Source organism: Cervus canadensis, chromosome 13 (assembly GCF_019320065.1).
Source record: "Cervus canadensis isolate Bull #8, Minnesota chromosome 13, ASM1932006v1, whole genome shotgun sequence".
NCBI lineage: Eukaryota > Metazoa > Chordata > Mammalia > Artiodactyla > Cervidae > Cervus > Cervus canadensis.
In genome coordinates, this window is record NC_057398.1 from 14,451,318 (window position 1) to 14,479,195 (window position 27,878).

Here is a 27,878-nt window from a genome sequence, read left to right on the forward strand (position 1 = left end):
TGCCTGGAAAATCCCATGGACAGAGGAGCCTGGTAGGCTGCGGTCCATGGGGTCGTTAAGAGTCGGACACGACTGAGCAACTTCACTTCCACTTCTCACTTGCATGCATTGGAGAAGGAAATGGCAACCCACTCCAGTGTTTTTGCCTGGAGAATCCCAGGGACGTGCGAACCTGCTGGGCTGCCATCTGTGGGGTCACACAGAGTCGGACACGACTGAAGCAACTCAGCAGCAGCAGCAGCAACTTGGTGGCTTAAAGTGACAGAAAATGTGTTTTCTCTCGGTTGTGGAAGCCAGAAGTGCAAAACCAAGGTGTCCACAGGTGATGCCCCCTCTGAAGCTTCTAAGGGCAAAGCCTCCACTGCTTCTTCCAGCTTCTGGTGGCTCCAGGCGTTCTTTGGCTTGTGGCTGCACAACTCCAATCTCCATTTCAGTCTTCACATGGCTTTCTCTGTGTCTTCTCTTCTGTTTCTTCTATGAACTCTTGTCATTGGCTTTAGGACCTACCAAAGATATCCAGGAATGGAAATTTTCATCCTGGAAAATCGAAAACTGTATTTTCTTGAAATCCTACATTTTTTCCCCTCAACTCTGTATCCTTTGAGAAGAAAAATCCCAAAATATTACCCTTTCATCCTTTCCCTTTTGCAACCCTCTATGTTTTTAAGTATCGTATGATATCTTACAAGGCCTCTGTAGTTGCTTGAATGGTGGACCCCAAGAGAAACTCCAAACCCTCACCCATGTAACCTATGAATGTGAGTTTATTTGGATAAAGGTCTTTGCAGATGTCTCTTGGGGGCCTCCATTCAAACCACTACAAAGGTCTTGTAAGGTATCATACAGTACTTAAAAACATAGAGGGTTGCAAAAGGGAAGGGATAAAAGGGTAATAATTTGGGATTTTTCTTCTCAAAAATAAAGGATGTAGAGTTGAAAAAAAAATGCAGGATTTCAAGAAAACATAGTATTATATTTTCCAGGATGAAAATTTATGTTCCTAGGTATTTCCTAATTCATTCATTAATCTAACATTTGGGCCATGTTTTTCAACCTATCACACAAGCTCAGTGTTGTGTTTTTTTTTTTTTTGAAAAAAACTTTCCTGACAAAAAAAATTGAGAGTATGAGAGACAATTCAGATTATATGAATTTTGCTACACCATCATAAAAATTCTTTGAAGGCTTCATCAATTTTCCCCTGGTGCTTCACAACCCTTTGGTATTTAAATCACTTGTTTTGGAAGAAACTATTGTGTTCTAGAGACAAGAGTGTTAAATTGAAAATGAAGTTGGTGTAGGCTAACTTTTTTAGAGGTCAGCTCGTATTTTTATCTTATAATGACTCTTGCTTTCCTGCACAAACTTGTATCTGTAGAGATTGCCTGTTCTGATAAAAGAACTTCTATTAACAAATGAGAATGTGTCAAACAAGTACAGGAAACAGGAATTGTTCTGTTTGCCCTGGGGAGGAGTCGACTTGAGCAGGCAGATGAAGGGCACATGATATTGTGTACATTACTTACATAATACCTTGGGCTTCCAAGGTGGCTCAGTAGTAAAGAATCTACTTGCCAGTGCAGGAGACACCAAAGTTGTGAGTTCAGTTCCTGGGTCGGGAAGATCCGGTGGAAGAGGAAATGGCAACCCACTCCAGTATTCTTGCCTGGAAAATTCCATGGACAGAGTCTGGTGTGCTACAGTCTATAGGGTCGCAAAAGAGTCAGACATGACTTAGTGACTGAGCATGCATGCATGCATGCATACAGTACCTCATACTATTTAAATTAATTAAATGGGAAGACTCATATGGCAAGAAAGATTAATTTTAATTACTCTAAAAGAGAAAATCTTAGAAGAAGCTGAAAGTACAGAGAGCTAACATTCTTCTCACTGTGAAGAAAGAGTTTCTGATAGTTAGAATTGTCCATAAGCCAGAAAGGATCATCACGCAGAGCAGTAACACAGCCACTGTTAGAAATTTTCAACCCATGGCCAATGACCCTGGGATATATTATCAGTGTCCTTGGAGTATCAGTGATTTGGAGTATGAGAGATTATAGGGTGGAGAGGCTGTTGGTATAAAACTCTATAACCTTTGGATTAAGACAATGTGCCATAGAATACTCAATTCAAGCCCGGAAAAACAGATTATCTATCCTCTCCCTTAGCTTCTAAATCATCATTGTTCAATAGAAACATGATATGAATCATAATATAATTAAAAATTTTCTGTTAGTCACATTAAAAACATGAAAACAGGTCAAATCAGTGTTTGTAATATTGTATTTTGTTTGTTATATTTTATTTAACCCAGTATATTTTAAATGCCATCATTTAAACATGGAATCAATATTAAAAAGTCATCAGATAGTCTACATTATTTTTTCATAACAGGTCTTTGAAATCCAGGGTATACATTTATGGACTAACCACATTTTGAGTGCTCAACAGCCACATGTGGCTACTGGCTACCATGTTGAACAGCACAGTTCTAGAATTTGCTGTTAATGAAATCACCAGATTTTCTGGGAGCTAGAAAAAGGAACTTCATAATGCAAGTGCTGGGAAATGGAAGTGTTGGGAAAACACTTCTGATTGACTGGTATACATTCACATGTCCTTGGGTGACTACTCTCGTAATTTCCCTACTTTCTCACCAAAACCTAATATTAAGTAAATAATTTTGCAAACCACCAACTTTTTCAAAATCAACTTCCAACAGACCCACCCTCCAAAAGTAAAGCAGTAAATAACAGCCCTCCAGTGCTTTCATGTTAATCCTACCATACTTAATTCCTTTATTTTATTCTTTTATTCCAGGAGCAAATGCAATTAAAGATATGACAGCTTTTACTGTTTACTAGCTGCTCCTCTTCTCACCATGGGATTTAAGTACTCTCAAGGGAAGCTGCCTTTCCAGTAACACACCATCTCTATGCATCTCATGCAGATGAGACAGGATAAGGAAAGTCATAAAGATAAACTTGCTTGCTCCTTGGAAGACGCTTGCTCCTTGGAAGAAAAGTTATGAACAACCTAGACAGTATATTAAAAAGCAGAGACATTACTTTGCCAACAAAGGTCTATCTAGTCAAAGCTGTGGTTTTTCCAGTAGTCATGTATGGATGTGAGAGTTGGACCATAAAGAAAGCTGGGTGCCGAAGAATGGATGCTTTTGAATTGTGGTGTTGGAAAAGACTCTTGAGATTCCCTTGGACTGCAAGGAGATCAAACCAGTCCATCCTAAAGGAGACCAGTGCTGAATACTCATTGGAAAGACTGATGTTGAAGCTGAAACTCTAATACTTTGGCCATCTGATGTGAAGAACTGACTCATTTGAATAGACCCTGATGCTGGAAAAGATTGAAGGCGGGAGGAGAAGGTTGACAACAGAGGATGAGATGGTTGGATGGCATCACCGACTCAATGGACATGAGTCTGAGTAAACTCCAGGAGTTGGGGATGGACATGGAGGCCCAAAGAGTCAGGCACGACCGAGCGACTGAACTGAACTGAAAGATAAAATGGGCTACCTCTGTAAGCAAAATTTCTCCAGGGCTCAGTCAAAATAATATATTTTTTAACACTTCTCCAAGGAGATTCTATAATTTATTTACAGTATTTGAAGATTTGATAAACTATATACAACAAGCAAAATTAAAACTAAAGCAGGATTTTTCCAGAGTTAACCCATTTTAGGAATCCACGAACTCTCTTGGCATCTACAAGTATAATCATGACTGTAAGAACACCAAAGCAAGAGTTTGGCACAGATGGGCAAGTGTCTCCCAATATTTGATATTCTCTTCTGTCCAGTAAGAGAATCTCCCGAGTTTAAGCTGGACACACAGCTGCTCAGTTAGAGGCTAAAAATCTCAGCCTTCCTTGCAGCTCAGTGTGACCAACTGAATAACTCCTTTTCAGTGAGATGTGAACATAAGTGGTAAGTTCACCTTCCTGATCACATCCTTTATGAAAGAAACTGCTTGCCCTCCTCTCTCTTTCTCCTTCAGGGGGCTGGAAGGCTTAAGTGATGCTGGTAAACCAGTTTTTATCATAGATATGCCTATCAGGGATAGAATAGCAACCTGAGTTCCAGAATGACTTCATAGAGTAGAACTGCCCATCAGGTGCCCTGAATTACCCACTTGCTTCTGAATATTACCCGCGAGAGGAATAACTTTCTTCTTCTTTTTTTTAACATGCTACTTTAAACTTTATTCACTTGGTATTTTTATCTAAAATATTACAGTACTATTAACTCACTTGGTTACAGATGAGTATACACTTAAAGTGTGAGAAAGTGGAAAATTATATTTTTTATAAAAAAGTTTTATTTTATTTTTAATTGGAGGATAGTTACTTTACAATACAGTGACAGTTTCTGCCATATATCAAGATGCCTCAGCCACAGGCATACACATGTCCCTTTCCCTCTTAAACCTCTTTCCCTCCTTCCATCCCATCCCACCCCTCCAGGTTGTCACAGATGGCTTTGGTTTTCCTGCCACATACAGCAAATTCCCACTGGCTATCTATTTTACATATGGTAATACATGCTTTGACACTACTCTCTCAAGTCTTCAAACCCTCTGAGAAACAGCTTTCTATCTTGTATGAACCATTGTATTTGGGTTATTCTCTCAGCCCCTTGGCTTATATCATAATTAATAAAAGGGTTTAGCATCAACATTACTATCATTTGAACTACTTGTCTATTATTTTTAACCATCTTTATACTATATGAGACTATATCCTTAAAAGACATAGGGACTTTTTTTCCTTTAACTTAGAAGAAAGGCTTCTACAACTATTTGTTAGGGCGGAGACTCAGTATTAAATGACATGATACAGTGTTTATGAAATCTTCATAAACTTAGAACAGTTGCAAATGAAAAGTCATTATGTTAACCTCAAGCTAACAATCCACAATAGGAGTGTGCTAACAGTGTTTGTGCAAACATTTTAGCCAACTAATGTTTTTAGCTCACCTCCAAGGTAACATAATACAGCAGATATTCACATGCTTCCAGAATAATTGGTTTTTCAGGCACTGTAATATAGCAGGAGGGACAATGAAGTACACAGAGACACTATCTTTTCATCCACTCCATGGAAGGGGTTGTTTATCTGTATATAAAGCTGGCTCTAGTTTTTTGGGAGACTGATTCAATTCACCACTTAAAAGAGACTTTATAAAACAATCTCATAATATGTTAACTATCTAATTTCTGATGTGTTTGTTAATGTGACAGCAAACCTAATTAAACCTGCCACTGGCATATCATTCTATTAATTTTTCTTTCACTGCTCTCATATGATTCAATGTAATACTGTCAACATTTACTAAGTGTCCACGGCACACAGAACACTCCTGAGGGACCTGGCAAGAAAGATAAGGACTGAAATGTCCTGTATCTCATTTCACCTTTCTGCCACGTAGGACGCTATAGGACACTCCCTCCATGAAACATGGCAATCCTTTGACTTCCATGACTCTTTTCAAATGGTCTCATCTTTTCTCTGCTATTTTTTTCACTTCTTAAATATTGGAGAGCCCCAGTGTTCCTTTCTGAACCTTCTGTTTTCACCCTTCATTCTTAGCTTTTTTGGAGTCACCAACCCCTTGCAGAATGTGATAAAATGCACCCTGTGGGAGGGCTTGTTGTATATAATTTTAGGATTACCTGGACATCGTGAAGCAGCTGGTGACTCCCTGTGGGTCCTTACCCCTCAGGTGAAGAACACCTTTCCATGGCTTTAACTACTACCTTGGTGCCTGATGACTCTCAAATCTTTTATAACTAGCTGGGCTCCCCTCCCATGCCCCGACCCTGTCCCATCCTTCTCTCTCCACACCGATATATCCAGCTTCTTGATGCATCCCTTCACCTGGATATCAAACGGCACCTCAAACTCAAACTCAATATTTGAACTTATCAGTCATTTGCTCTCCAGTTACCCTTCATCCTATGGTTTCCATTTTGGTGAGTCACAACACCATTCAATAAACTGCTCAAGTTATAAAGAAATAAAAGCATCAACCCAGATTACTACTTCTAAAACAGTGTTTGTCGAATGATTAAGTGAACAAATGAATGGAAGGACAGATTAAGTATGATGGAGACAACAGAGAATAGCTATTAAGAATGATATAGTGAAGCTTAGGTTCAAATGTACATGAATGCTAAAGGCTTGCTTAACTAAGCAAAGTCTTCACCCACAGGAATATATATTCTTAAGTACCCATTAGGACAAGGTACTGTGAGAGGCACTGATTTCATTAAGGATTAGACTTTAACAGTGTTTTCAAAGAAATGACGAACATGGTTTGTCAGAAAAGAGGAGTAACAGTATTTCAAGTGAGATAAATATTATTTAAATTTAATTAATCTTACTACATGACCAATAAATGCTCAATTATTAATAGCTTCTCTAGGTCCTTTATATTGTACCTTCAAAGATTTCATCATAGTTTATACATAGTAGCTGTTACAGTGGACACTCAAGAAAATGGGACACGTTTCAGAGGTTAAGATCATGAAACCTGGCAGCTTTGCCTCCCTGAACTCCTTTAGCTCCTTCTCTGCCTTTCTCTGATGGCACTTATTTTCTGTTGCATTTTATACAATCTGTGTGCAGCTTTTATCCACCTTAGGTTTTTCCTCTCACTCCCAGCCCCTCCCAAAGACTGTACATACTCAATTGTGTGCCTTATATCTGAAAGGGGAACATTAATTTTTTTTTTAACTTTTTAAGCTGTATTGGGGTATAGCCAATTAATAATGTTGTGATAGCTTCAGGTAAAGAACAGTAAATATTTTACATCTGGAAGGGGAACAGTAAATACTGTCAATGAATGTTTTTCAATATCAACAATCCCATTTAAAGATAGTATCAAATGTCCTATAAATCAAGGAAATTGTTACAACAATTGGTTATATTTATAGAGTTTGTCATGTTTCCCAATATGAAAGCTGCATACCAAACAATTAAGCAAGTTACAGATGTTTTAGTACTTCAAGGCAGCAAGGAACATGCTAACCCATTTTAGAAAGTTATTCATGAGGCAAGGTATTGGCTGGTTAAATGCTGCCTCCGGGGGCAGACTGTGTGTTGGCTGGCAGGTTGAGGGACTCTTGGTGTCTCACTTTCCTCATCTGGAAAATGAGAATTGTAATAGTACTCCACAGAATTGTTAAAAGGATAAAAAATAATGTATACACACAATGCACACAGAATGGTGGTTGAATTCATTGGACACTAGCCATCATTTTCTTATAATCCCAAGAAGAAGAAGGGGGGGTGATCATGATCATTTATTAAATTAGGAAAGAATGAGATTTTCTTCTTCAGAAAATATGATGTGGACAACATCTCTCCTATCTTCCCAGCTCAAAACATTCCCAGGACCCCCAACTTAACCATGACATCACAAATGCCTAGATGGTATGTTGCAGGGAAGAGTCAACTCTGACTCCACGTTGGATCTGTTTTTTTGACTTTAACCTTTGCTTTTCATTGCTTTGTTATTATAATTATACATAAAGACCTGTCTTCGGGAGCCCTGGCCCTCTGCCTGAAGAGATTAACACATCCCCTCCCTGATGTTGGCCATTCCAGGCGATATTTACAAGATAATGGTCTTTACTTCCCCAGCTCCTCCCCTTCTCTGTCCTATAAAAGAACCCAGCATCCCAGCCCCCTTAAGAAGATGGTTATTTTGAGATATTAGTCTGTCATCTTCTCAGTCTTCTGGCTTTCTGAATAAAGTTGTATTCCTTGCCTCAACACCTCCTCCCTTGGTTAAGTGGCCTGTCATGCGGTGAGAAGACAGAGTCTGGACTTGGTAACAGGTATTTTTAAGATGTAGGTAAGAGTTGAAACACATTGTATTTTAAATTAAATAGGTATAGATTCCACACAAACCATGTTCTATCCTTTTTAGCATTCCCTACTCAAACAACGTATTTCCCTTCCCAAACCAAGATAACAGATTTTACTGTGTGGTTGTTCTCGTCTCTAATCCTCCCCACTCTTCACCCAAAAAAGCTTCCAAGAATTTAAAGAAAGGCACTGTATCTAACCAAATCTAGGGCACTATGTAAAGAATTAATCAGGGAATTCCAGGCTGGCTAGTTGACCTTGCTGGCCTCCTGCGACGTTCTCAATCTGCCATTACTGTCAGCCCACTATTGGCAAGGCTTCAGGCAAGGTCAGAAGAGGTGAGCAGAGGGTGTGGCTGCAGCTTAAAATTGCAGCTGAAGCTACAAAGAATAGTACACTTCAGAGAGGGGACCGTGAGACACAATGAAACAATAGCCTCTGATAGTCAACCCAGTCATGGGATGATGAGTGACAGAGGGCTGCCTTTGCCTCATACAAGAGCACTTCTTATAAGGTTCTGGAGGCTCGCTAATGCTTCACAGGGAGATGTGTCTGCCACAGGGAACCCACAGATAAGCAAAGGCCAGCATTCCTCAACCCATATACATCCACAGACACTATATTTAACATTGTTTAAAAAGGTCATGGCAGGGTAAAGGATTTTAGCACTGCTTAGAGAAGGAATGTTTTCTGAGCAAATTTTCAAAGAACCCTAGAGAACTGCTTTATAATTCCTACAATTGACTGGTAAATCTAACATCTAATTCTCTACCAAAGACATGTGTGTTGAGGGGTGGGGTTGAGGTACAATTGACACGTGGCATTATACTAGTTTCAGGTGATAACATAATGCTTCAATATTTGTGTGTATTACAAAATGATTACCACATTAACATCCATTACCACACGGTTAAAAAAATTTTTCCCTGTGTTGAAAACTTTTAAGATCTACTCTCTTAGCAACTTTCAAATATGAAATAGTGTTATTAACTATGGTCGCCATGTTGAACATTATATCCCCATGACATTTATTTTATAGCTTGTAACCAAAAGTGTGATTTTTATATTATACCTAAAGTGGTAAAAATTGGGTGCAATTTTTTTCTCTCTTTGTAAGGACAAATGGAAACAGACAAAAAAAAAAAAAAAAAAAGACACCAAATTTATCAATATGAATGTTTCTGGGCAAACACTGTTGAAAATACAGCTTAACTTAAAAAATTCTTCTTCCCATAATTTTTACCGTGTTTTACAATCAGTTACCGCAGTCTGCCCAATTTCTTGGTGACTCATTATTACATCTTTCTTAGCAAAGGAGAAGACCTGTATTTCCTGTTAGCAGGATTTTCCTTTCCTGAATTTGTGCAACTTAATTATACTGTTTTTTTTTCTCCATTTTATTCAAAATAACATGATGGGGAAAGAAAAAGCCAGGCCAGGAGCACTAACTGTTGTGTGTTCATATGATCTGAGAGAATCTTATAGAGCTGGGGGAAGGAGATCCCTGGACTTCAGAGACCATGTAATAGAGTTTGGGTGATTACATAAGTTTTTATTTAAATTGGGACAGTTTTGAAAATGAAAGAGGACACTAATCAGATAAGATAATAGGACAATGCTGTAAATCAAGAGGCAAAGGAGAATTTATGGTCATCCTAATATGGTGGAAATGGTCTGGACTTATAACCAAATCACGACCATACCATTTCCTTGCTTTTGACCAGTGCAAAGTGATAAAACCTCTGTGAACTTCATCTTCTACATTAGTAAAACAGGGATAATAATTCTCACATGTTAAGAGAGGGGAGAGGGACCTGGCATAGTATATATCCTTTGTAAGTATTATCCTGATGATGTCTGCATGTGTATCTAAAGTTCTTCACCACAGACAGCACGATACTATGAATGGATTAGGTTAAACTGCATTTGAGGTGCAATCAGTTGCCTCATCACAAATCCCTACTCCAGGATGGCAGCTGGAGAGGTCATCAGGAAGATTCCTATAGAGGTAGGGACTCCCTATTAGAGGTAGGTATAGATTTCCCTGGTGGCTCAGTCTGTAAAGAATCTGTCTGCAATGCAGGAGACCCAGGTTCCATCCCTGGGTCAGGAAGATCTCCTGGAGAAGTCAATGGTGACCCACTCCAGTATTCTTGCCTGGAGAATCACATGGACAGAGGAGCCTGATGGGCTACAGATCAAGGGATTGCAGAGTCGGATATGACTGAGTGACACACTACAAGTACATTTCTAAAGATCATTCTATTTAACATTTGTAGTTCAGTTTCTAAGGCATGTCTGACTCTTTGTAACCCCATGGACTGCAGCACACCAGACTTCCCTGTCCTCCACTACCTCCTGGAGTTTGCTCAAGTTGTTTAATTTAACAAGTGTCAAAAGTGAATTTTCATTGTTGAAATTAGTGGTTAGTCATCATAATGGATGTTAGAAATAGTTCTCATTGGTAGAAATTGTGATTTCCTGTTGGGGTCCTTTAATGGACCGGAACCTGGGTGGTCCAGAGTCAACGATGAGAAAGTGAAAGAAGGAAAGAGGCTAATGTTCCCTGGGTTATGCAGCCGGCCTTCGCGCTCCAGGGAATCAGTCAGAAATAGAGAGAGAGAGAGAAAAAGAAAGACACGGGGACCCAAGCTCTGATGGAACAAGGGTGCTTTATTGAATTCTGTAAGAGTAAATATACTTGTAGCTTCTTCAGATAAAGATCAAGAGACTAGACTTTACAAGTTACCAAGGAAGCAAGGAGCAATAAAGACCATAAGGCCAAAAGGCGATCCACATCAAAAGAGGGTCGTCAGTAGTTACTTTTCACCATACTTTTAGTGTGGAAAAGCTAACGAAGGAAATGCATGCATTCCTCACTCCCGGGAGAGGCTTGCCTCTCCTCTTAATTCCTGAATATCCAGGAATTAATAAGGAACAGAGGATTCATGACAGATCCAAAACAGCACACAGGAAGCCTCCTGTTAAATGCTTCCTGACAATTTCCAAGATAGATGGACTAGCTGAAACATATTAGAGGCACTCCACTCCAGCATGAACAAGTTGTAAAAAGCTGAACCATCAGAAATGGTGTGTGGGAAGGAGGGCTTCCAGTGGGTTAATGCTTACTAAAAGGGTGATAGAATCCTGGCTCTGGAATATTGTTCATATGTCTCCAGCAAATCTTCCATGTAAGGTCATGACTGCAGAATCCAAAAGGACCAAGCCCTGGTACTTCATCAGACTCCCAGAACAGGTGCTATATGCTACTGTGTCTGCTTGCTAAACAAATGTTTGTTTCACAAATATCTGTATGACAGAAACTGGTCTAAGAGGTGGTTTAATTATAAACTGGTTATGAGGTTGTTGGAGAATAGTCAATTCTCATCCCAATTCCTAAAGTTTGGCCGCTATCACTACAAAAATAAGCCAGCAGTCTTGCATAATTAAATTATTTGCAAGTTAGCTGCTGCTTCTTAACCACTGATCAGTAATGTAATTCCACATCTAGAATTTCAGCCCATCTTTGGGGGCCATATGGGATGAAAAAAAAAAAAATGAAAAACTGAGGCTTAAATAAAGTGACTTGCATAGAATGGTAAATGGTAGATCCAGGTTGAGAGCTCAAGACGTGATTTGAAGCTCAATGCTTGGCAGTGGGCACAAAGCAAATGTGTGTGTGTGCTCGCGTGTGTGTGCATGCGTGCAGACACACATCCACGTCAGATGGAGAGGAGGAATGGGAAGAAAAGGGAAGCAATGTGAGGGGACATGGAGAAAAACCAGATAAAAGTTAGACATTAGAATACAGTGCCCTGGGAACCTAAAGAAGTACTAAAATTAAGTGTAGGCCCCTAAAGAAGGAATAAAAAAGCTCGGAAGATATTTGCTCAAGAGCTAGCTCTAGTTCTGAAAATAATAGTAAAATAACAGTTCTATAAATAACAACAAACTCTGCTGGAAAACAAACTTATGGTTACCAAAAGGGTAGGGGGAGGGCTAAATTAGGAGTTTGGGACTAACATATACACACTACTACACATAAAAAAGATAATCAGTAAGGATCTGCTGTATGGCACAGGGAACTCTACTCAATACTCCGTGATAACCTGTAATGGGAAAGAATCTGAAAAAGAATAGATACGTGTATATGTGCACCTGAATCACTTTGTTGTACACCTGAAACTAACAATACTGTATATCAACTATACTGCAATATAAAATAAAAATTAAAAAAATAACAAAGTCCATTAATCTTTAGCAGTGGACTAAGAATAGTACATTTGTACCCTTGAATCCTACTCTCAAAAAGGGGAAATTTTCTCTTCTGCTCTTCATAATAATATCAATGGCTATTATTTACTGAGCTCTTTTAGGTAGTGCTAAATATCTTACACACATCATCTTATCACCTTCACAACACCTCTATAATGAAGGTATTACAACAATTAAACAATTTGATCCTCAAAAAAAAACAAAACAAAACACTGGGATAGGTCCTATCGGTTGACCAAAGAGTTCCTTCGGGTCTTTTCCATATGATGTTACAGAAAAACCTCACACAAATGAGCAAACTTTTTGGCCAACTCAATATTATTCCCATTTTACAAATGAGAAAACGAAGGCACACAAACGTTCTGTAATTTCCCTAAGATCACATGGCTAATAAGCAGCACCGTTGGCTCAGAGTCACTGTTCTTGGCCATTAAGCTACCTACGCAAGCTGTGCAGAACGTTGTTGAACGGTGCTGACTTCAACCCTTGTGGCCAGCCTAACATGTGAAGTAGAAGCTGTGTTGGTAGTACAAAATGTGGCTTTAGGAGAGAGGGGCCAGAGGCAAGATGCACTCATTTGTGAAGAGCCATGTGACTTGGAGTTGTTGCTGATACATAAAGCAAATGACAAATGGCAAGTGAACTCGAGACCCAACCACAAGGGTGAGCTCAACATGAAACATGACAGGAGCAAAGCCTCTTCCCTGACAGTGCTGGTGCGGGTGCCGCAGAGAGAAGTGAGATTATAATCTGAAGTTGAAGTGATATTTAAGATCTCAACTCTGACTGAGAGGTGGAAAAAGCCCTGGGGACATCTCTGCAGGGTACTGAATCATTCAAATTTCCCATTCTCTTTCTTGGAATTTGGAAACCTCAGTTCGAGAGCCAAGCACGGAGTCAGTCCACACCATTCACCAAGTAACGTTTCCTTCAAGTATTCTTTGTAGGGCCCTCAAAGTCCCTACCTGTAAACGTAGAATAAGTACTGTCTTTATTTATTTAATGTTTGCAAGATTGGGTTCTCAGGAAGAAAAATGCTCTGCAAATTCCACACATTCTCAAACAATAGGAAAAGTGATTTGAAGAATGACAAAATCACCACTCCCAAATTCTACACTACAGTTTGAGGAGAAATTAGATCTGTCATACTCAAGAATTCAAGTCATTTAGAGGCAACTGCTGCTGTAGGTCAGTCTCACACAGCTGGTCACAGCCTCCTGGGATAAGTTCTGAGCCCTCATATTAAAGTGGAGACTCTCCTTTATGCTTGTGACTCCATATGATTCCAACCAGGGCTCCAACCCCTCCCTACTTTCTGATTCATCCACGTAAGCAAGTAAGAACACCAGGTGAGCATACATATTTATTTACATAAGCTGCAAGGCTGCGCAAACAAACCCTCACCTGGGTAAAGGGCAGTATATCAATGGCTCTTCTTACCATTTTTAATGGGCTTTACACATCTAAAATCTCTTCCTTAGTCTTTTAAAAGTCCTTATCCCTGTTCTCTTCCCACCAGTGTTTTTCCTCCTGTACAACAGAAAAGGTCCCTCTCATTTAACTCTTGGTGGTGGTGGTTTAGTCGCTAAGTTGCGTCTGACTCCTGCAACCCCATGGACTGTAGCCTGCTAGGCTCCTCTGTCATGGAATTCTCCAAGAAAGAATACTGGAGTGGGTTGCCATTTCTTTCTCCAGGGGATCTTCCCAAGCCAGGAACTGAACCCTGGTCTCCTGCACTGCAGGCAAATTCTTTACCGACTGGGCTATGAGAGAAGCCCTATTTAACTCATATCCTTTTTATTACTAAGTATATAAGTTCTAAAATAATGTCTGTGGGTTTTGAAATAACGAATATCAAAATTTCCGTGTGTTCACAAATTGCTAATTAGCTAAGAATTTCTATTATTTCCAGTAAGGGGTTGAAATGGGTTCTTTTTTTGTGAATATATTTTTCTTTCACTTCCATGGGCTCCACTTTAGATCTGTTAGGTTACATTGCTTTTCAGGCCACAGCTTTTAGCCTTATGGTTTTGCAGAGATTAGAGAAAAATGGACTCAACGATTGGCTAGAAATGGAATTTCAGTAAGGGAGAAAAAGTTGCTTACTATTTAGCAAGTCAACAAAGATATGTTCTATGTTCTCATTATACACTTTTAAAATGCAACGTTAGCTTAAGAACAAATAAGCCAAGGGGAAAAAACAAACAAACAGAAAACGCTACACATTAAAAGCCGGTACTTCTCCTTCCTAAGGACACCGTTCTCAGTGATCAGTCAGTTCAGTCGCTCAGTCGTGTCTGACTGTTTGCGACCCCATGGGCAGAGCACGCCAGGCTTTCCTGTCCATCACCAACTCCTGGAGCTTGCTCAAATTCATGTCCATGGAATCGGTGATGCCATCCAACCATCTCGTCCTCTGTTTTCCCCTTCTCCTCCCGCCTTCAATCTTTCCCAGCATCAGGGTCTTTTCCAATGAGTCAGTTCTCAGTGACAGTTGCTAGTCAATTTTGACTTCTTATAAATGCTTGGAACATCAGGAAGGCAAAGAAAACTGAGTTACTTCCAATAATTCACTACAAATAACTGACCTGACCACATTTCAATATAACTGAAGGTCACTGACTATTTTTCCATTTCCTTTGTTCCAGTTTTCAAATTCTGAATGATTGGTCTTGACCTTTAGCTTGCCATGTTCTCTGTGTCAGAGCCAAGAACAATTCCCAGGTATTATTTACTCAGCTAACTTCATCACTAAAGCTGCCAAAGAGGATCCAGGATGAAACTAACATAGGGGTTGCAGGTCTGTACAAAGGATAAAATTAAATATTGCACAGAAATGACCTCATGTGTTTTCACAGCCTCCAAGTAAGTAGATAAAAACTGTATTATTACCACTTGATAGATACGGAAACTAAAGGGATAAGGAAACAAATAAAGACATCCGACATTTACTGAGAATCTGTAATAGGAGAGGCACAGTGTTGAGTTCTGGAACATACACATGAATAAGCTGAAGTCAACACCCTCCAAGTAGTCACAATCTAGTGGACATGGCCGACTGTGAAAAAACAACAATGATACAGACACAGAATACAATGAGAGGATGACATCTGATAGCTGGAAGGTTTTGGAAGGATTTTGTGGTGATGAAATCTGAGCTGAGACTTAATGGTTAGGCAGTATTCTACAGACAAAGATGGTGGGACGGCAGAGGGGCCAGTTAAGATCAAAGGCACAGAAAGGATATAACATGAGACTCTCAGTTATCTCATAGGACTTGAGTGCAGGGCAGGGGCAGAAGGGAGATAATGTGTTCAGAGGGTTTGTAGATATCCTTGAATGTCAACTCTGGTAGCAACATAGAGAAAAGTTAGGGTGGCAAGGAAATAATTTAGGCTGCCACTGTGATGGTCCAGGAAAGAAGTAATGGAGGCTTGAACTGAGCAGAAGTAGCACTATAAAGAAAAGTAGTGATAGCAAAAGTAGACTCTACATAATTAGCAAGTGATTGGACACAGATTGTGAAGGAGGACGATGAGTTGAAGATGATTCTGACAGATTAATTTGAATCACTGAACACATTACATTTGAGTTTACCCTTGGACTAGACAGAAGGGGATTTCTATTAGGGAGGTCTAGAGATCAGGATGGGCTTCCCTGGTGGCTCAGATGGTAAAGAATCTGCCTGCACTGTGGGAGACCTGGGTTCGATCCTTGGGTTGGGAAGATGCCCTGGAGGAGGGCACGGCAACCCACTCCAATATTCTTGCCTGAAGGATCCCCATGGACAGAGGAGCCTGCAGGCTACAGTTCATGGGTTTGCAAAGAGTCAGACACGACTGAATGAACACACACATACACAGATCAGGACAGCTAGTGAGTTACAAATCAACCACAGCGATATGATGGCTGAATTCACAAGAGGGAAAGAAATCACCAAGGAATAGAGTACAAAGAGAAAACCGACAGAGTTTTATAGAATACAAAATAGAGTACAAAAAGAAAACCTTAAGATGCAGGAAACACCTGCATTTTAAGACAGAGATGAAAAAAAAAAAAAAAGAGATGGACAGTGAAAGCGGAAGAGTCATGGGGGTCACCTGAACAGACGGTCTGAGAGGGAAGCAGATGATGCAAGAGATAGAAATCAAGGACGAAGGGCTGAGCTGCTGAGGCGAGGACTAACTGATTTCTTGTGGTCACACAGGTCATGCCCTCCCTCCTAAGCTCCGCACCTACCTACTGATTATCACACAAGAAAAACAATGGGGTTTATCAAGAGGAACTTTCTCTTCTCATTTTGCCAATGGTTAACCTGGGACTTGGTCATCAAAATAAATTGCAAGTTCTAATCTTCATTAAACTTCTTTCGCAGCTCACACTAGTTTCCTGACGTTGAGCTTTTCAGATGACTATTATTAATCAAGTATCAGGCCTCCCGTGCCCTCCTTCACTCTGGTTACACATTAAGGCTTCCGAGTCACAGAGGCTGGTTGGAATCTAACTAAGCAGCCTGGAGAGACTTGTAGCCTAATTTCTCCGAGCTCGGTTTCCTGGGGGCGGTGGTACTTACCTAGTCAAGCTGAGAAGAGTGCATGAGAGAATGCAAGTAAAAACTCTCAGCACATTGCCGTCAAAGGCTCAATTCATTTTTGCTCTTAACGGTATTGAAACTTCCCTGAAGAAGAGGCCTGGTCTCCTGCATTGCAGGCAGATTCTTGACCATCTGAGCCACCTGGGAAGCCCCCAAAGAGACTATCATTCCCTAAGGCGTGCAGCACTGACCTGAGGCCGTGTGAGCCTCACTCCTGCCAGCCCGCAGCGAAACGTATTCTCAGGAAGATGGATAAAGAGCTGACGGGTTTTCCCCTGGACCCTGCAGACCACGGAGGGGGCCGCTGGCTGCCAGGCGCCGGGGCAAGCGGGATAGCAGGAACCACTCCAGCCCCTCGGAGGACCACACGTCCCAGGGTGCAGCGCGCCCACCAAGGGTGGCAATTTGGCCCGGGTGGGGTCGGACTGCGAACGAGCCCGGGGAGGAAGCGGTGCACGCTGGGACCGGTAGTTTTCGGGTCTCAAGTGCACCGGTCGGAGGACGGCCGAGCGGAGAGGTCCCTCCCCAGTCCCGCCTTTTGTCCACGTCTCACTTCTGCCGACCAATTTTCTCTCCTGTCCCCGGGAGCCAGCCCTTCTCCGATCCAGTCCCCATTGGTCCTGAGGCGCAGCGTGCCCGGGCTCTACCCGGAAGTAGCGTTTGGGAAGGCGGTTTCCTAGACTACGACACCGGAAAGCTGGGGGAGGTGCCCCGGGCTGCTGAGGGCTGAGGGCGGTGGCAGCGCTGGCGCTGGGGACCGGCTTGGTGCCTTCGGGAAACTGCTCGGCGACGGCGGCCGTTCGCGTCCCTCCGCATCCCGCCCTCAGCACGGCTCGCAGCCCCTTCGCCACCGGCGTCCGGCAATGTGTCCCACCGGCAGGGCGTAGCAGCTGCGCGTGCGCGGAACCGCGGGGCCATGAGCGAAGCCGGCGGCGGCCGGGGCTCTGGGTCCTCGGTCCCCCAGCGAGCGCCATGGAGCCTGGTGGCGGCGACGGCCGCGCTGTGCCTGGTGTCGGCCACGTCCGTGTGGACGGCGGGGGCCGCGCCCATGAGTCGCGAGGAGAAGCAGAAGCTTGGGTAAGGGTGCTTGACAGCCTGGGGGTGGGTTGCCTCGTGAGGCTGACCACCGGCAAGGGTGCTTGTCATTGCGACCCGGGCGCGCAGTGGCCTCTCCTGTCGCGATTGGGGACGGCTGTTTCCTCGAGAGGACCCTTGCGGGGTGGACAGGGTGCAGGAAGACGGGGGCCCGCCGGCCCGCGAGGCGACCTCGGGGGACTGTCTCGGGCTGTCGCCCGGGCTGTTTGTGACCTGTGCAGGTTCCTCAAGAACAGCCGCGGTGTGTCAACGCAGCTGCCATGTCAGTGGCCCGGGAAGGGGGCTCCGGCCGGGGTCCCTGCGCGCGAGAGATATGCGGTCGCGCTTCATTCAGAGACGTGGTTAGATTTCTCGCAGCAGTGAGCTCCCAGGTGGGAATAATGCGGCTGATCTCCCTAGTTAAGGAAATCATGTTTACACCTGTTACGGAATAGGGGGCGTTCATTGGAACTTGAACTTTACGCATTTTACCGTTTCCTTTGCAGTGTTTTCTTGCACTGCATCTTCATGGTAGAACAATATTGGATGGTAGTGTTTCGTAGCCCAGATTAAGTATACCTATTCACTTTACTCAACGTAGTTTTATCAGTCTTGAAAGGCATAGAATCATCAAGCTGTGTGTATAGCATTTCATTTGGAGTCAGTATTCCTAATATAGGCCAGGTCCCACAGATGAATAAAGGAAAAGCCAGGAACCGGTAGAAAATGGGCAAAGGGCATGAAGAGTTAATTCACACAAGAGGAAATGCAAATGTTTAATAAACATGAAGCTACTCAACCTCATAAATGTGAGAGATGCAGATTAAAACAATGAAATAGCTGTTTTTTTGCAATCGGGTTAGTAAATACAAAGCAGAGTGCATGAATAAAGTACTGCCTGGATAGTTGAGGTGTGAGAAGAAACTTGGTGGGAGTGTAAATTGCTGTACTTTACTTACAGTCTCCAGAAATTTAAATTGTCTGCATTCGCTGATTCATTAATCCCATCTCAGGGAATCTATCCTACAGAAATAAAAGCACCGTTAAAGTAGAGATAGGTGTACAAGGATGTGCATTGTGAAATAGCAGAGCTGTCCCTCGGACCATTCATATTATGGAATAAAACTCAGTTGTCAAAGAGGAATTAGGCCATCAGAAGGCTGCCCAGAATATATTCTGAAGACAAAAAAGGTGTAAGTTATAGAATAATATCTGTGATACTATCCCCCCACCTTTTTTTAAAGAATAAATTGTCTAAGCTCAGAAAAACATGGAAAGATGATTACCTTCTGGAGTTATGATGGAGATGACGTGAAACCATCAGGATTTGTTTTAGATACAGACTTCCACTGTACTGAAATTGTTGCTAAGTCTTGTATTAGTTTTTAATAAAAATAGCAGGAAAAGACACTTGTTGGAAAAAAAGTATCAGCTATCCAAACAAAATTGACTAATAAACTCTAATAAGGGTCTTAAATTTTCTCTTTATAGATTTAATGTAACACTGATAACTGCTTTACTGAATACTCAGTGTTCAGTGCCAGGTACTTTACATATACTGTCTCTGTAACCCTGTTTTTTAATAAGGTGAATGCAATCGCCGTGTTGCAGATGAGGAAATTGAAACTCAAGGTTGATGTGTTCAAAGTTACAGAGCTAAGTAAACGGTGGAGCCAGTATTCAAACCAAGTGCTCCCACATGCTTCAGAGCCTGTGCTCCCCGCACTTTGCTGTAGTTAGTTCCATAAGCCTTGGAAAGAGATGCTTCAAGTCTGTTAAGGAGAGCAAGTATTTTTATTTGACCATCGCTCCCTTCCACCCACCCCCCTTTTTAAAAAATTTCTATTCTCTTATTTATTTATTTCTTTTGCCACACTGCACAACATGGGGGATCTTAGTTTCTAGACCAAGGACGGAATTTGTGCCCCTTACAGTGGAGGTGCAGATACTTAACCACTGGACTGCCAGGGAAATTCCTTCCCTTTTTTTATTAAAAATTTGTGTTAAGAGAAGTCACTTGAATAACTTATTTTTGACCAAGATAAAGTTTTAACTAGAGCGGGCCAACCAAATTGCGTTGAGATTTCAGCTCAGGTTTTGAGATCGTTTATGAAAGTGGTTACAATTATTTAGGCTTGTTAATTTAGATTGCCTTATGCTAGGATAAGATTATAATAAGAGTCTATAGCTACAAATCACAAATACACATTGCTTGACTGTTTTCTCCTCTGGGAGTTTTCAGGAGACTGAACTTTGATTTGTTAGGTTTACCTGTACAATTTTTTTCAAAAATCCAAATAATGATTTATGATAAAAAGCAGAAAATGTCCCATCCCTCACCCTTCCCTCCAGACTAAACTGATGATAAAAACTGAAATGGAGAAAAAAAAAAAAAACTGAAATGATTAGGATTAGTAAAAAACTGCTTGGTTACTTGCAGTTTATAGTTTTTGGAATAATTTAGCTTGTAGTCTTATACTTTATGGAATTCATTTATTGTTTTTGTGTTTTAAATGTTGCAGCAGTTGTTAATGTTTTTACTTTAAAAATGAAGTGTAAAACAGTTCAATGTCTGTAGCATATTGGCAAGCAATGTAACTTTAGAAAAAGCTGACTTACAGAAATTATTTACAGTGAAGAAAGAGTGGACCTGATTTCCAATACATTTTTATTCTGTTGTTAAAGATATAAAACACAATAGAAAATTGTGTTTCTGTATAATACAGTAGTTATTCTACCATTCTTTATTTAAATATGATTGTTAGGACTTATATGTGTAATTAAGAAAGTGAGAGAGCTCAACTGGATAGTAAATACCTCCAGTTTGAAGTATGATTGGTGAAATTTGGTGATCATGGGATGGTCATATGCTTCATAAATGTAAGAATTGGAAAATAATGTGTCATTTGCAAACATGATTTATTCATCATCTTGAAGCTAGAAGGCAAAGTTGGGCTAACATGTTAATGCTAATGTTATCTGTGGTGTATATGTCTAGGCACTACTATTACCAGTTACAGGAATTTGTCTTAACAGTAATTTTTTATTAATTCTATTTCAGGGGAAGAAAAAAGGAATTTCCATATTCCATTTATCGATATCAGTGCTTAAAGGGAAAATTGAACTCTTTTTTATGTTTTGGTTATTAGCTAATTTGAGAGCTCTTTGTCACCTACAATATAATAAAAAAAATGTCTAGAAGGATTCTTTGAGATACTCCATAATTTTCTGAGATAACTTGATCCATATTCTATCATACATATAAACATATAAAGAATTAGTGTTTTAGCAAAGTGGCTTATCACCTTGTTTTCCCTGAGCTACCAGGGAAGCCCCTTTTAATGATTAGGTGTTTTTAAATAATCATTATTTATAAAAAGTTGGTAGGACTTAGCTTGTTCAGCTCATAAGGTTGAGTGTACTTGATTTTGCTGATTATTAGAGCAGGTTCTGGAAATTAGTCCTTCTGTCTTCTGGCTTTACTGTTAACCACTATTTCATCATCCTTGATTACAGCTTTTAAAATGCCAATTGCAGTACAACAGGAGGTAAAATAAAAGTAGATCCAGCCATTTTCTTTAAGACTCTTAATTCTTGACATTAATGATTGAAAATTTGGGAATAATAGTAAGAATTAATACAAGACTGTTACTGATAAAATGTTTTTCTTTTGTTAATTATCGGGAGACTTGGCCTTGCCTCGTCATAACATTGACTTTTATAGTCTTTCCTATAAGCCTCACTTCCCCAAATTTAAGAGTGTTTAATTGAAAGACTGATTTCTTGGTCTCAGTCTTGCAGATTTTGACTTAGTAAGTCTGGTGTTTGTTGTTGTTTGTTTTAGTTGCTAAGTCCTGTCGAACTGTTTTGTGACCCCATGGACTGTAGCCTGCTAGGCTCCTCTGTACAAGGGATTTCCCAGGCAAGAATACTGGAGTGGGTTACCATTTCCTTCTCTAGGAGATCCTCCCTACCCGGGGATGGAACCTGCATCTCCAGTGTTGGCAGATTGATTCCTTGCCACTGAGCCACTTCAGTACTTACTCTTAAAAAATTGGAGACCTTGTTACTTATCTGATGCTTTCATGGATTATTTTGGGTAATCCTTTCAACTGAAGTAGATGCATTAGTCTCATTTTTCAGTTGATGAGACTGAGGATTTTAGAGCTAGGATGTGCCCTGAGGACACAGGATTCAGTTCAGTGCCTCAGGCTCTGCTTACTCTGGGTAAGAGCTCTCGGTAGAAAAGGAGCCTGGCTATAGGGATTGGATCTGATAGAGTGCCTGAAGAACTATGGAGAGGTTCCTAACATTGTACAGGAGGCAGTGATCAAAACCATCCCCAAGAAAAGAAATGCAAAAAGGCAAAATGGTTATCTAAGGAGGCCTTACAAACAGCTGAGAAAAGAAGAGAAGGGAAAGGCAAGGAGAAAAGGAGAGAAGTACCCATCTGAATGCAGAGTTCCAAATAATAGTGGGGAGAAATAAGAAAGCCTTCCTAAGTGAACAGTGCAGAGAAACAGAGGAAAACAATAGAATGGGAGAGACTAGAGATCTCTTCAAAAAAATTAGAGATACAAAGGGAACATTTCATGCAAAGATGGGCACAGTAAAGGGCAGAAATAGTATGGACCTAACAGAAGCAGAAGCTATTAAGAAGAGGTGGCAAAGAGACACGTGCACCCCAGTGTTCATCGCAGCACTGTTTATAACAGCCAGGACAGGGAAGCAACCTGGATGCCCATCAGCAGGTGAATGGATAAGGAAGCTGTGGGACATATACACAGTGGAATATTACTCAGCCATTAAAAAAATTCATTTGAACCAGTCCTAATGAGATGGATGAAACTGGAGCCCATTATACAGAGTGAAGTAAGCCAGAAAGATAAAGACCAATACAGTATACTAACGCATATATATGGGATTTAGAAAGATGGTAACGATAACCCTGTATGCAAAACAGAAAAAGAGACACAGATGTACAGAACAGACTTTTGGACTCTGTGGGAGAAGGCCAGGGTGGGATGTTCTGAGAGAATAGCATTGAAACAAGTATACTGTCAAGGGTGAAACAGATCACCAACCCAGGTTGGATGCATGAGACAAGTGCTCAGGGCTGGTGCACTGGGAAGACCCAGAGGGATGGGGTGGGGAGGGAGGTGGGAGGGGGCTTCAGGATGAGGAACACATGTAAATTCATGGCTGATTCATGTCAATATATGGCAAAAACCACCACAATATTGTAAAGTAATTAGCCTCCAACTAATAAAAATAAATGGAAAAATAAATAAATTAAAAAAAAATAAAGTAACTATACCCCAATAAAAATAAAAAAAAAACACCTCAAAAAAAAAGAGGTGGCAAGAAAAAAAAAAGAGGTGGCAAGAATACACAGAAGAAGAAAAAAGAATATAAAATATATAATAATATAAAAATATCTTAATGACCCAGATAACCACAATGGTGCGATCACTCACTCACAGCCAGACATTTTGGAGGGCAAAGTCAAGTGGGCCTTAGGAAGCATCACTACGAACAAAGCTAGTGTAGGTAATGGAATTACTCCTGAACTCTTTCAAATCCTAAAAGATGATGCTGTGAAAGTGTTGCACTCAATATGTCAGCAAATTTGGAAAACTCAGCAGTGGCCACAGGACTGAAAAAGATCAGTTTTCATTCCAGTCCCAACAAAGGGCAAAGCCAAAGAATGTTCAAGCTACTGCCCAATTATACTCACTTCATATAGTAGCAAAGTAATGTCCAAAAATCTCCAAGCTAGACTTCCAACAGTATGTGAATCGAAAACTCCCAGACGTTCAAGCTGGATTTAGAAAAGGCAGAGGAACCACAGTCAAATTGCCAACATCCTGTTGGATCGTAGAAAAAGCAAGAGAATTCCAGAAAAAATTATTTCTGTTGCATTTTTTATGCTAAAACCTTTGACTGTGTGGATCACAACAAGCTGTGGAAAATTCTTCAGGAGATGGGAATACCAGACCACCTTACCTGCCTCCTGAGAAATCTGTATGCAGGTCAAGAAACCACAGTTAGAACTGGACATGAAACAGTGGACTTGTTTCCATGTTCCAGATTGGGAAAGGAGTACGTCAAGGCTGTATATTGTCACCCTGCTTATTTAACTTCTATGCAGAGTACATCATGGGAAATGCTGGGCTGAATGAAGCACAGGGTGGAATGATGATTGCTGGGAGAAATAGCAAATACCTCAGATATGCAGATGACACCATGCTTATGGCAGAAAGGGAAGAGGAATTAAAGAGCCTCTTGATGAAGATGAAAGAGGAAAGTAGAAAAGGTGGGTTAAAGCTCAATATTCAAAAAACAAAGATCATGGCATGCAGTCCCATCACTTCATGGCAAATAGATGGGGAAACAATGGAAACAGTGACAGACTTTATTTTGTTGGGCTCCAAAATCACTGCAGACTGTGACTGCAGCCATGAAGTTAAAAGATGCTTTCTCCTTGGAAGAAAAGTTATGACCAACCTAGACAGTGTATTAAAAAGCTGAGACATTGTTTTGCCAACAAAGGTCCATCTAGTCAAGGCTATGATTTTTCCAGTAATCATGTATGGATGTGAGAGTTGAACTATAAAGAAGGCTGAATGCCGAAGCTTTTGAACTGTGGTGTTGGAGAAGACTCTTGAGAGTCCCTTGGACTGCTAGGGACCAACCAGTCCATCCTAAAGGAGATCAGTCCTGAATATTTATTGGAAGGACTGATCCTGAAGCTGAAGCTCCAATACTTGGGCCACCTGATGTGAAGAACTGACTCATTGGAAAAGACCCTGATGCTGGGAAAGATTGAAGGCAGGAGGAGAAGGGGACAGAGGATGAGATGGTTGGATAGTATCACTTACTCAATGGGCTTGAGTTTGAGCAAATTCTGGGAGAAGGTGAAGGACAGGGAAGCCAGGCTTCCTGCAGGCTTGCAGTCCATGGGCGTCCTGCAGTGCTGCAGTCCATGGGGTCGCAGAGTTGGACACGACTGAGTGACTGAACAAACAACACAGGGAGTTGACTCCTGGCCTTGCCATTTTCAGTCAAGGCAGGATGACCTTGTCTAAGTCACGTCACTTCTTGGTTTCTCATGTTCCACATCTATAATATAGTAATACCATTACATAAGGATTGTTGTAATAATTAAATGAGTTAATATATGGAAAGCGTTTAAAACAGTGACCAGCATATATTAAATATTACAAAGTAAATATCATTATTGCTTATCCAATATTCTGACAGTGCTGTGGTTTGTCCTGTTATATGTCAGTGAAATGAGTTTCTGAGCAGTTCTGTCATGCTCTGAGAGCCAAAACTGCCAGTGCATTTCCTGCTTATTAGGGGACAGCCTACATAATTAACCAGGTTGTGGTTAACCAGGCAAAATCTGGTGTGGGGATCGGAAATCTCCACTTTAAACAGTCATTTTGGAGTTTTGAGAAACAGAGTTAGCCAAATACACAAATCTCTTTTTAAGGATTAGTTTTCTTACTTCAGGAATGAATACTGTTTATTGACTTTTGACAGTTTTTTAAAGGAACAAAAGGTACAAAGTAGAATCATAAAATATAGCTTTTGGAAATGTGACCAACATATTAACAAATATATGTTAAACGAGGCATTAGTGATCTTATTTGATTTAAGGGGAAAGGCAGAGGCTTGATAGAGTATTGTTATTTTATAGTAATACACATTCCCACCTGTTTTTTTTTTGGTCGAATGTTTAGTATAAGCAATAAATGTTAACAATAATTATTTCTTTGGGGGCTCTTTATGTTTTCCCCTTTGGAGACATTTATATTAAGTAATTTTGTTACAAGGTAACTGTTTTTCATCAGATTTTCTTCTCTCTGCATGGCATGCATCCTTCAACAGTTTTCTTAGGAAAGAGTATAAGATGAATTTTATATGAATTTCTGGAATAGTGAAAGTTTGGCCTAGCTATGTGTGATTCATGAAAGCTTATCTGCTAACACTGGTCTATTTCCTGACTCTCTTTATGTTCCTTCCTAACTAAATATTTCTTTCATTTTTTGTTTGTATATGTTTATGAAGGAGCATTAACTTTTTGAAAGGCATTAAGTAGAATATATTTAACTTTCTCCCATTTCTGCTCTTTTAATAGGAATCAAGTACTGGAAATGTTTGATCATGCTTATGGTAACTATATGGTGAGTAGAAAACTTATCTTTAGATACTATTTATGTGAGCTGATTATTATGTGAGCGCAGTCAACTGGGAATTTTACAACTTGAATTAATAAATTTAATTTCCTTTAAAAATTCATTTTTAAAGGAAGTTTTAAGAAATAGTGTGAACATAGGGTAACAGGGTGTACCTGATAGTGGTTCTTAGAGAACCAATATATTGAATAGGTAAGAATAAATTTAATTAGATTATGAAACTGTATTTAAATAGTTTCTTTTGATGCTATCAATGGTGTGTATTAAATAGTTTGTATAGTTAGATATGGTAAATATAAACATGAGTAAGATATTATCTTTGCCTTAAGGGAAATGCTTCTCTTAACTAAACAAAAAAGTATTTACAAAATTACTTTATTCACTTTATGAAGAAAACCATTGCTTTAAGAGCGTCAGACCATCACCTACGTTCTGTCCAAATGATATCCTCACAGTGGGCCTTGATTTGAATATATTTTGCTTTCTAGATATGCTGGTCCATATTATTTTAAAATGCCTTAGTGCTCACTTGAGATAAAATAACAAGTTTAGTTTTGCAAAGCAAAACATGTTCTGGAGACCTATTGCACAATAGTGAATATACGTAATGTTGCTAAACTTACTCTTAAAAATGGTAAAGTTTATGTTCCATGATTTCTACCACAATTGAAAATTTAATTTTAATTAAATAGTACAGAGCTAGGAGATGGGGAAGGGCATTTGTAGCTGCCCTGTGACCTCTTGCCCCCCGCCAGTAAAATGATCTTAAAATACAAAAAAAAAAAGAATCATAATAGTTTTTAAAAGATAACTAGCCAGCGAATTTTAGAGGTCGAAAGATAATTTTACAAGTAAATTTGTGTAGTTTTGATAAGGTTAATCAGATTATTCTGAGAATTACTTCTTATGAAGTAATTGTTATGTCAACATATCTTCTATGATTAAGGCCTGTAAGTGTAGTTGGGGAAAGTTCGGCAAAGAACTAAGTTTAATTGATTCTGCTGTGTTTTTCAACTGATTCTGAATCCATTTTTCTGTTACCCAAATATCTTCATTTGTTTACATTATCTTTATGAACATGTAAGTACATACGCTTTTATACATTAAAAAAATTTTTTAAGCTTGTCTTACATTTGATAATTCTTATTCCCTTCTATATTGTACAGCTTTTAAGAGTACATACTGAGTTCTTAAATGTTTTTAGGATATAATGGTGATGAAGTTCTGTGTGTTTTTAACCATGTTGAAAACACAGTTTTGAATTCATTTCTCAAGACTCGGCCATTCCCTTAACATTTCTTTCAAAATCATTTATCCCTGGTTAATTCAGTTTGGGCAAAGCATAATTTTCTCTAAGCTAATAGTTTTGGGGTGGCCAAGTGGATCTAGGTTACACCTTCAAACCAAAGCCATGCCGTAAATGCATGCTTTTGGTTCCAAAGTTGAATAAGATGTTATACAGCTGCATTAATTCAATACATCTCACTGTGAATAGGGTCTTCTTTTGTGAAGCACAGTATCTTTAACATTTTGTTCCTTATTAGGTAAACAGCTGAAAGTTATATCAGTACATTTTTTCCTACTGTAGAAATGAGTTTCTGACAGAGCAGCTACCAATGGCAACCCTCAGAAGACTTCCTGGTCCAGTTCTTATTTATGGACCCTCACTGGGTAACTTTTATTACAATCATCTGCCTGCAAGATCTAAAGGAGAGGGATTTCATTTCCAAAGACCAGAAACTCTTGGAATTAACACCCCCCGCCCTCCATTTTTCCAGTGGCGTCACACCCATCTGCAGTCCGCTGCAATATGTATTTTAAAACGTTCAACTCTTTTACG

General features: G+C 40.1%; 1 protein-coding gene and 1 long non-coding RNA gene across 3 annotated transcripts in view; one reads left to right on the forward strand and one right to left on the reverse strand.

Annotated features, from left to right (window-relative positions):
- The window catches only part of LOC122452410, a 29,614-nt gene extending 12,392 nt beyond the window's left edge, over positions 1-17,222 (reverse strand). The window contains exon 1 of the long non-coding RNA XR_006272682.1: positions 16,952-17,222. This is a non-coding gene — a long non-coding RNA (uncharacterized LOC122452410). The remainder of the gene's footprint in view (positions 1-16,951) is intronic.
- A 228-nt stretch (positions 17,223-17,450) lies between these two features.
- EDEM3 (ER degradation enhancing alpha-mannosidase like protein 3) overlaps positions 17,451-27,878 on the forward strand; it is a 90,960-nt gene continuing 80,532 nt past the window's right edge. Inside the window, exons 1-2 of one of the 2 annotated variants that reach the window (XM_043485053.1) lie at positions 17,451-17,837; positions 25,981-26,026. In XM_043485053.1, coding sequence (XP_043340988.1) covers positions 17,677-17,837; positions 25,981-26,026 — 207 coding nt within the window. In that variant the 5' untranslated portion in view covers positions 17,451-17,676. The remainder of the gene's footprint in view (positions 17,838-25,980; positions 26,027-27,878) is intronic. The other variant, XM_043485054.1, reaches the window with a different exon arrangement.